Raw genomic sequence first — 10303 nt, 5'->3', positions numbered from 1 at the left:
TGCTTCTTCGACTGCACACGCTACTGCGTCCATTTCAGCACCTTCTACTGCTACTGCTTTTAAGCGAACATCTGGAATCGTTATTCGGGAACCAGCAAGCGGGTCTTCTGCTTTCCGACCTATTGCGCCTATTTCATCTTCTGACAAAGGCAAAGGGAAAATGGTGGAAGAACCACCTGTTTTTAGTCACAAAACCACTGTCACCACCGACGTTGATCTTCATCTAGCAGAGATTGAGACCTCTGCAAACGATGACATGAATTTCTTTGATGAATGGCATACTGTCCGTTTGTTTCATTCCTTTGCTTACTTCAAAACAAAATGGGCTTATGGCAAAATGATGAATGCGGAAAAGAGAATTTTTCAGCTGGCAAAAAAAGAAAATGTCATCGAGGCCTTGCGCAGAAGGGACTTCATCCTCGATCAGCTGAAATGTCAGAAATTAGAATCAGTTCTGAAAGTTCTTCAATCGAATTTTGATCCTGCCGTTCCTACTGCTGTTCAGGATCAAAATGTTATTATGATTCTATCTGACAGATTAAAGCAGATGAATGAGCAACTTCTTGCTCAAGAACAAGGCTTTGAAGAGCCTATTGTCTATCATGTTGGCCTTGTCCCAATCTTTCAACAGAATCAGACAGTCGAGGAAAGGACTACAGCCTCCCCAAAGGCTTCTGCTCTTAGTACTCCTGCATCTCCAGCTAGGCCCATTCCGTCATCATCGCTATTGTCCGTGCATGAACTGGCTTTGGTTGAGGAAGTCATTGAATCAATTATCCCCTCAGTCTCCACTACTCAAGAAGCAGCACCGGATACTTCGTTGCCACCCTCTGATTCTCCTACCCCAGGGCAACAATTAGCAGAACCAGATGCTACTTCTTTACTGCCGAATTTAAAGATGTTTTCTGCTGCTCATCAAGCAGAAATGAACGTTCTTCTGGAACAGCCTTCTGAACCTTCTACTGAAGCACCTTTATATTCACAGGCTGTTATTGCACCTACGGAAGAAGCTTTGGCCTCTGACTTGGCCGTTCCTACTGAAGAAATTGCTCTTCCTCTGGTTGCTGTTGAACCTACTGTTTCTGCAATTCCAGCAGAAAGCACGGCAGACCCTGCTCCTTCTACTGCATTGATGGATGCTCCTCCTGTTTCTACTGCGTTGACGGTCTCCCTCCCTGTTTTGACTGCGACGAATTCTCGTCTTTCTGAGATCAAACAACGCATTCTTGCACGAACCCCTTCCCCGGAATTAGATGCATTCAACCTGGAACATCAGATTCAGTGTCTACAAACCGACCTCAACAACATCTCTGATTTAGTGAAACGTATGTCTTGTGAAAACCTTGCGGAATTCAGTGGTGCTAAATCTTTCCGAGAGCGAATGGGGAAATACATCTATCTCACTAAGGAGACCACGGACAAGATGTATGCTGAAACCTCCGTTTTCAGACAAGCTATATCAAGAACTCATACCGCCATCATGCTTGCTCAAAATGATATACTCACTCGAATCACTGAGCATGATGATCTCTTTCGATCACTCTCTACTTCTGTGGAACTTTTGGATGCCAAGATTGACTCTCAAAATCAATCTATCACTGCCTTAGATAATTGCATCTCTTCTCAGACCCCGTATCTGGAGATGCTAACCGATGGGATTCAAAATATTTCCGGCAGACTGAATGATCTCTTTACCCATGTGGTTGCCGCTGATGCCAAAAGGGGGAAGATAGAAGAGATAGAGGAGATCAAGCAGGAGCTAGGCAAACAGAAGATGAGGCTGAACCTTCTAACAGAAGAGATCAAGAACCTCAAAATGAAGAAATCATTTACAGGGACATTGGAACTGATTGATTTGTTTACTTTAATGTGTTATTAACATTATCCGTTTGTTTAAATGATTATCTGTTTTACTTAACGACTTTCTACTGTTTAGGTTTTGGCATCACCACAAAGGGGGAAATTGTTAGATATGAATTTTATTGTGGCGATGATAACTAAAACCAGTAGACCAGCAGACCAGAACAACAGAATAACTTATCAGTAGCTGCTGTTCTAGTAAAACTAAACCAGTAGAAAAGGGATAACAATACAAAACCAGTAGAGAACGTTTTCTAACGTTTCTATCTTAATTGTTACCGTTAAAGAGTTCCTAGTACTAGTATTAATTGCAGCATTAAATACTATACGAAGTCATTTAATGCATATTACCCAATTAAGTATAAAACAAGACTGATTGTTTTATAGCTTTTCTGCAGGAACTTGTTTCGGTAATAAAGCTGATTGTATCAGTTATCTGAAGACTTCTATGATTGTGAACGTTGAACTCAGTCGATTATATATGCTTGGATCAAATCCTTGTTCGACACGACACTTCGCATAATATCATTTTCAAGGAACAAAGCTACTCTCTTATCAGACGAATATCAGAATTTCTTGAGCATTTAAAAAGTTCAACACAAAGAAAAGTAGCGCACGCTTCATAGCTTGTATCTGATCTTCTAAAGATCATTCTGTGCTACTAATTCTTACACTCTTCACAATCTTTACATCACTTATACTTTATCAGAAAAGTCTGTAATCTGAAAAGAGTCTTTTCAGAACTTTGTGTTTCGCATTTTTGTGAGTTGAGAAACTAAGAGTTTCAGTAGGCTGAGGTGTAAGTCCTTCTGAAGTGGGTGTGTACAAGTGTTGTACTGTAATATCCAAAGTCTTTTAGTTATACCTTCTGGAAACAGAAGAAGGGGAGACGTAGAAGAGTTTATCTTCGAACTTCCATAAACAACTGCTGTCTACTGCTTTATTGTTTTTCAACTACTTCATCAGATTGTTTCCGCACGTTTTACTGTAATCAGGTGAAAGTATTCGCACAAGATCAACTACTATCCTTAACAGGATTTTAGTACCTCATCAGAACGAAAAACGAGTAGAGTTTATTCACCCCTCCTCTAAACTCAACTTCGATCCTCAACAGTGTTCTTGTTCAATAGTACGTCCAGCACAATGATAAGTGCGGAAACAATCCGATGGAGTAGGGTGAAAAACAGTAATAGCGGTAGGTAATAAAACAGTAGTTGTTTCTGGAAGTTCGAAGATAAAATCTTCTACGTCTCCCCTTCTTCGGTTTCCAGAAGGTATCACTAAAAGACTTTGGATTTTACAGTACAAAACTTGTACACATCCACTTCAGCAGGACTTATCTCTTGTCTACTTAAACTCTTAGTAACTAAACACAAAGTGACTCAGTATAACAAAGTTCTGGAAAAAACTCTTTTCCAGTTTACAAACTCTTCTCGAAATATAGTAATGTGTATTGCTTGAAGAGATGAAGAAATAGTAGTACAAGATGATCTTCAAAGATCATATGTAAAATATGAAGCATGTACTGCTTTTCTACAAGTTTGAGCTTATAAAATGGTGATTGATTCGCGGTTGCTCAAAGTAGCGTTGGATAGATAAAAGATCAGTGGTCATCTTCAAGTGGTTTTGATCCATATATAGATAACTTGAATCCAACGTCTATAATAAAAAACGGCTCTTTTGGCGTCTGAAAGAAACAGCTTTATTCCTTAAATGGATCTTGCAAAAAGCTTTCAACACAATCAGTCTTGTTACTTACTAAAATGGGTAAATCGAATTAAATGACTTAGTACAACATTTAATGGTGCAATAAATACTTGTACTCGATAAAGTAACGGTAACATTTAAGATTACTTCCGTTAGTATAGAAGACGTCAAGTTATCCTAATTTCAGACTCGGTTCTGCTTTTGGTTATATAAGTTCTGAAAACTTAGTCCTGCTTTTATATTGTCTACTGATTTTAACTAACAGCCTGCTGGTTTTGATTCGTATCGCCACAATAAATTTAGGTAATAATAAGTTATATGACCAAATATGTTATTGCCCCAAAAATTTTGATATATCCCCATCTTAAATTTTAAGCATGTAATAAATTATATGTGAGACGTGTGAAGCTTTACTTATATATATATAAAAAAAATAATAAGATGTCATAAACAAAAAATATTTAGTTAAAATTATATATAGTACGAAACCATAAGATTGTGCTTTTGCGAATTCACCCTAGTTTCATGGAATTTTATATTCCAAATTCAGATTTTTAAATTATTGTTAAAAATTACGAAATAATATTTTTTTATTAATAAAGATGATCGCAATAAAAATAATTGAATCCATATGTTAATAAATTCAAAAATATAATACAACTAGAGAAATATTTCATAAATTTTGAAAAAAACAAAATATCAATTTAAGTTATGTAAATATATTATTGTGTGAGATTTTTAGTCCCCTAATTTTTTTGAATAAAAAAATAGTCATGTAATTATACTCTTTTGATTCGTATTCGAATTTATCGATCTCGAGTCGAACTCGAATCAAATTTATTTTATTCGATAATTCGTGAACTGCTCGCGAGCTTTAATATTTTACTAATATAATAGTATAAATTAAATATATACATTTCGAGCTTTCCAAAAACATGTGTTGATTTAGCTTTGTTGTGTCGGTAGACTTGTCAAATTGGGCGGGCCGGCCCGCTATAAAAATTGAGCGGGTTGAGTTGATAAAATAACCGCCCATTTTGAGGCAGGCCAAATGGACTGAGCCCGTTTGGGTTGCGGGCCAAGACGGGTCAGGCCTAAACGACGCGGGCTGGCCCGCCAAATTAGGGTAGAATTTCATATTTCTAAGTTTTAAGTTTTATATAAAAATTGGAATAAGTTTCATGCGCCTCTATGTTTTAGAACAATTATATTGATAATTTACTCTTTAAACAAATATACATAAAGAAAATAAAAAGAGAGAAATTTACAGATATACATAAAGAAAACAAAAGGGAAGAAATTTCTGTAAATTTTATTCATGAATCTTAAAATAATTTTTAAGCATAAAAGTTGTTTGTGAATCTGAGAGCGGTTTCGTTTGAAGTTCGACGAGTTGCAGTGAAATTTTGTGGACCCGGCGGAGGTTTGCTAATTATGTATATTATTGAAGACATTATATTTTTTAAAATTTCAATTATGCTATATCTTGTATTATGCCTCTTTATTTAAGTATCCATCAGTTGGACTAGCATCCTTTTGGATTCTATCCAGTGCTGATATTTTTGAGTTTCCCTCTGTTGTTCCAGCTTTTTTTTCCCTCAAATGTGTGCGGATAACACAAAACAATCCTCGTTCTTTTGAATGCAGGTATGATGGGCATGACGATGGTTTATGGTTGCACTGTGTACGATATTCTGGGCCAGGCTGGACATACGAGTGCCCGTATCCTGATTGGGCTTCTCTGGACTAATTCATAGTTTTATTAGTTATGTGTATATTTCATCAAATCTTTTTCAAGTTCTCTTTTAATTTTGAGTGTTGCAGGATTAAGTTAAGCAAATTGTCAATTATAAACTGCATATACTGTCAAATGCATTCACCTCATTAATGATATTAAACTGATGTACGAGTTTCCTTTACATAATCAATGTTAATCTTATTCATTCCGAATATGCAAATTTGACATTAAAGGAGATACGCAGCTCTTTTTTTAAGCCATCTTAGCTCACTGGTCTTTCTTGTTATCTTTGGCAGATTCTAGCTTTGCCTTACCAGCTGAAACAAAAAGGTGAGTGGTATACTCTTCCTCCAGTACTCCAGTCGACACTTTATAATCCATCAACCGTTCAAACGATTCCGTCATGATTACAGTATATCCACATATTCTGTTTGAGTATCTCTTTCTGTTGCAACATAGAACCGCGGAAAACCTAAAGCCAAAATATATTTTACACTTGAACTACAGTCATATACTAATCTAATCTGCTGCTGGAATTTTCTCACTTCAGATGATTTATGCTATGATTTGTATCGACTTCCCATTTCTTTCTCGACGAACGTAATCAGTGCTTGTTGTTGGTTTTGCTCCCTAGTAAATATTTCTTGTCGCGAACTATTAACTATACGAGGTATACCTTGTATAAATGATCGTCAAATGAGCTGAAATTTGTCATGCAGGTGTTGTCATTTGGACATCTAAGGGTTTCAAGTACATCAGTCCAGTTGACATGCATTTTGTTCTCCTTTTCCTTTCCTGCAATGTGTGGGGGGACTGGGAGATATATCTAGACCTTGTAAGTATGATGCAAGTTGAGATTGATAAATGGTGGGCCAACTTTAAGTTGAATTATTTCTACTTTCTAGTCATTCAACACTACACATAGAATCTTAATCAATAGCAATAATTTTGGTGCTGCTGTTTATGTTATCCTTGCAAAATTCTACACAAGGACTATAATAAACAAGAGCACTAGAGTGCTATATAGTTAGCTGCTTGTTCATTCAAGATAAAAGAAGCTGGCACAAGTGGATAAATTATTATTGTAGATGAAGAAAAATAGTGGGGTTCTTTTGTTATTTCTTTTGTTGCTTACACACAAATTCTCTTCCCTATGACAAGTTGGGGTAAGCATGTTTGATTCCCCAATAGTTCTAAAATCATGTGGATTAGTAATTGGTGTTACTTGCAATTGGTGTTACTTGCGAGGAATTTGAGTTACGAAGGAGTCGCAAAAATGCTCGTTGTGGAACGTATGAATCTTCGAATTAATACATGGATATCAAATGAACTGTGGCATTTAAGATGTCGTATATGTAAGATATTTGAGTTGCACGATAATGATGCAATTCATATCAAAATCGAGAGAGGGGATATGATAGGCTCAAAGGTGTATCTAAATTTGAAAGATCTGAGTTGTACTATTACGAAAGTGTGTTTTCTTCTTCAAACATGAAATTTATGGACCACCAGCGATGAAGTGACTTTTCTACTAGAAATATATGTCGAGAGAAAGTCACTTCTAACTAATGCTCGCACTAATTTGAGGAGTGAGATCAAATTTCAAAATCTTGTTAAATATTAATTGTGATATATCTTAATTAATACGTCTAACAATTCAGTTTAAAACATTCGGAATTACATATTTTATAATTTTGTATCCAATAATGTATTTATTAAAAATATGTACAATCCATGTTATATATAAAAAATTGTAGTTAATATAGACATTTAAATAGGAAACCTGGTTTATTTGAAATCAAATATTTGAAGTGAGTTGGAAAGGGTATGCATGGTTTTAAAAGAAAAAGTTAAAATAAGGTGAAATCAAATATAGTAAGCTTGCAACACATGGCTTTAAGCTTCTGCACTTTATTTCCTTTTTAATCTATTTATTATAGAATTATAGTAAGTTCCAATATTGTTGGAAAATATACTAAATTTCCAGTTATCTATTGTTTTGTTTATTTTCTAGCCTTCCTGCTGCATTGTCAAGATTTTAAAATATGAATGAAATTTATATATTTTTAATGTCAGATTGATTTATATTTGGCATTAACAATATGTAAGTTATATATACACACACATACACATATATACACTATACTATATTATTAAGTGTGAGACTCTTAGAGTAACTATCTTAGATAATACCAAAATATTTAATTTCATAATTATATTTTTTTACCCTACACTACAAAAAAAAATGGAAATTAGCGACGGTCAAACCGTCGGTAAAACCGTCGCTAATTAGGTCAAGCGACGGTTTTAACGACGGTTTGGTTATCCGTCACCAGAGTCCCCGTCGCCTTCTAAAAACGACGGTTTGGCTACCCGTCGTTTATATTAGCGACGGTTTATTGAAGAATACCGTCGCTATCTTAGCGACGGTTCTGCTAAAAACTGTCGCTAACATAAGCGACGGATATTCAAAACCGTCGCTATATGACGCGACGGATAAAATAAAAAGACCGTCGCTATATTAAGCGACGACTTTTTCAAAACCGTTGCTATATTGTTCGGCTATTTTTTTAAAAAAACCGCCACTTAAAAAGCGACGGTGTTTATCGTAAAAATCAATATAACGATGGTGTTTATCCGTAAAAAACATAAAAAAAACCTACTACGAAAAACGTAAAAGCGAGTAGTAAATTTTCTGTATAAAAAGAATTTAAAAACTGATTTGTGCGAAGATTAGACAACAAACATAAACTGATTATTAAGGTCATAAAACATAAATTTAGCTTCATAATATCTTGCACAAAGTAATAGTTTTGATGTTTGGCTAGTCCAAATTAATTAAAATCAATCCATTAATTCATTCGAAGGCTAATTTGCTTCCTCAATCATCGTTTATTTCTTGGCCGGAATTCTCTCTCCGTCCAAATTAAGCACAATATCACCGGCATGACAGGGCGGCACCACCCCCGGAGTTATGTCGGGACGAAGCTTCGCACTCAGTTTCGCGACGTCGATGACCTGGTCTTTCAACTCAACTGGAATTTTGTGTTCTTCCTGTCCTTTTATCTGGTTATGTGTTTGTATTTCTACATTTTCTATCACCACTTTCTTGGCGTTCTTGTATGTTATGTAAAGTATCATTTGGAGCACTCCAAAGCTGAATCCCAGAACATTAGGAATCTGTAATTCAATTCACAGAAAATGTTGTACTAATTAGAACGAGCCAACGGCGGTACGATGATATATTTATGTAAATACTTACAGCAATGTTATAATCTTTGCGCAGTAAGCCGTAGAAGAACCACATAACAGCACTCAGTGTGAGGAAAAATGACAGAAAAAATGGCATGAACTCCACACTTTTGGTACGTATTACTTGTCTCTGCAGATGCCAAACAATTTTCCAAAAGTTAAGGGACAAATTATTTAATAATAATGTTCATGAATTTATCATGAAAATTTGTATCATATGGTAACTAATAATTATGACATTAGTAAATTAAAGAGAACTTACAACAACAGATAAAGGAGCGACGAATACGCATAACGAGAACACCAGACAAATCCATCCAACAACATTGTCACGATTCAAATCATTAGTTAGAAAATGAGTTAGTAGCACGATCAGACCGAAACCAACGATGTTTACTAGCAGAAGAAGCTTCACTGCTTGTATCTGTATCAGAAATTTAATCAATCTTTCAATACATAACACTGTATATAGAAGTTTAAAATCTGGTGTAAATTAATGCAATTTTCTAGTATACCTTTGCAAGTTTTGGTGCGTAAAATATGTAGAGACAAATGTAAACGGTTTGGATGACGCAGCCGACGGAGTTGATGGTAATAAGAAGAGTTGTGTCTGGCTTAAAAAATGCATAATATATCCATAGCATGGCACTGAATAATCCTACCACATAAGGCACACATTGGAACCCTTCAGTTGATTTTTTCTTGTAAATTTTATGAAATGTTGGCCTGCATGCAATCAAGAAAATGTATAATAATTTATTAGTTAATGTAAATGTATAATAAATTGCTACTTCATACAAAATAAAACTGCAGACTCACACAGGTGCGAGGAAAACCATGAAGGAGACAATGTTGCCTGAAAATATAAAGCAAATTTAAGACAAAATTATGTTAGTTTTATGTTGAAAATTTAATGACTCAAAAAATTTAATATTGTTATAGAAAGATCATCTGCATGCATGGCACGGATCTTTTACGCATAATTACCCATTATTTAAGTGCTAAGTTGAATAAAAATAACATGTAGGGAAAGACATTGAAGAACATGCAAGAGATATTGATACTTAAATATAGGATATGATGAAGAAGCTATGTTTTACCAAGAAGTCCAAAAACAAAAACCAAGTTATTCATATTGAATTTCGACCGAGAAAGGCGTGATCTTTGCAAGTATTACGCCTCTCCGTATGTATATATATCGCGAGTTGTATGTAGGTATACTCAATCTCACCCAACATGAGAGACAATGTTCCAGTTGCAATCCTTTATATAGAAGAGTGGGGGGAATTGAATTAAGCCTATTTAGCGAAAAAAATTGTTGAAAAATAATAAGATGCTGCGTTGGTGGAAGGGTGAAATCCAATTTGTTACCCTTTACAGTTGTCAAAGACTGAAGAATGCAGATTTTATCAGTATCCATTATGCTTTTTTCTATCCACAATGCTCCATTTAACCTAATTTAGATGGTTTCTACCATTTCTATAGCTTGTTTTTTGGTTGCATCGGAAGCGAAATGGGCCCATTGAGCAGTGTATCTGATGTGTCACCCACCCATCCAGTTGGGTTTAAGGGTTACAACTAAGACTTGTGGTTTTTGGTAGTATTTGAATTTGCTTCAATATTGGCTAAACCCTAGATGTGCTTCTATGTAGTAAACTCAAATTGAGTGCAAGCTTAGCCAATGATTGCCGGTGGTGGTAGCGGCGGAGCTAGAAGTATACATGAGAAGGAGAAACTCAAATTCGG

General features: G+C 35.4%; 1 protein-coding gene and 1 long non-coding RNA gene across 2 annotated transcripts; one reads left to right on the top strand and one right to left on the bottom strand.

The window, feature by feature from the left end:
• The first annotated feature begins 5064 nt into the window (after nucleotides 1-5064).
• Nucleotides 5065-6213, top strand: LOC140821115 (uncharacterized). The gene is made up of 2 exons (XR_012115640.1): nucleotides 5065-5635; nucleotides 6025-6213. It is a non-coding gene; the product is annotated as an uncharacterized lncRNA (long non-coding RNA).
• A 1706-nt stretch (nucleotides 6214-7919) lies between these two features.
• On the bottom strand, nucleotides 7920-9813 carry LOC140821111 (bidirectional sugar transporter SWEET14-like). The gene is made up of 6 exons (XM_073181527.1): nucleotides 9658-9813; nucleotides 9377-9413; nucleotides 9073-9283; nucleotides 8820-8981; nucleotides 8568-8687; nucleotides 7920-8485 (listed from the first exon to the last, which is right to left on the bottom strand). The coding sequence occupies exons 1-6, from the start codon at nucleotides 9689-9691 to the stop codon at nucleotides 8198-8200; spliced, it is 852 nt and encodes a 283-aa protein (XP_073037628.1). The 5' UTR covers nucleotides 9692-9813; the 3' UTR covers nucleotides 7920-8197.
• Between the last annotated feature and the right edge of the window lie 490 nt (nucleotides 9814-10303).

The sequence above is a fragment of the Primulina eburnea genome, unplaced genomic scaffold (assembly GCF_022965805.1).
Source record: "Primulina eburnea isolate SZY01 unplaced genomic scaffold, ASM2296580v1 ctg424_ERROPOS1667910, whole genome shotgun sequence".
Classification (NCBI taxonomy): domain Eukaryota; kingdom Viridiplantae; phylum Streptophyta; class Magnoliopsida; order Lamiales; family Gesneriaceae; genus Primulina; species Primulina eburnea.
Note: the sequence above shows the minus strand (reverse complement) of the source record. Positions and strands in the feature narration are given on the sequence as shown.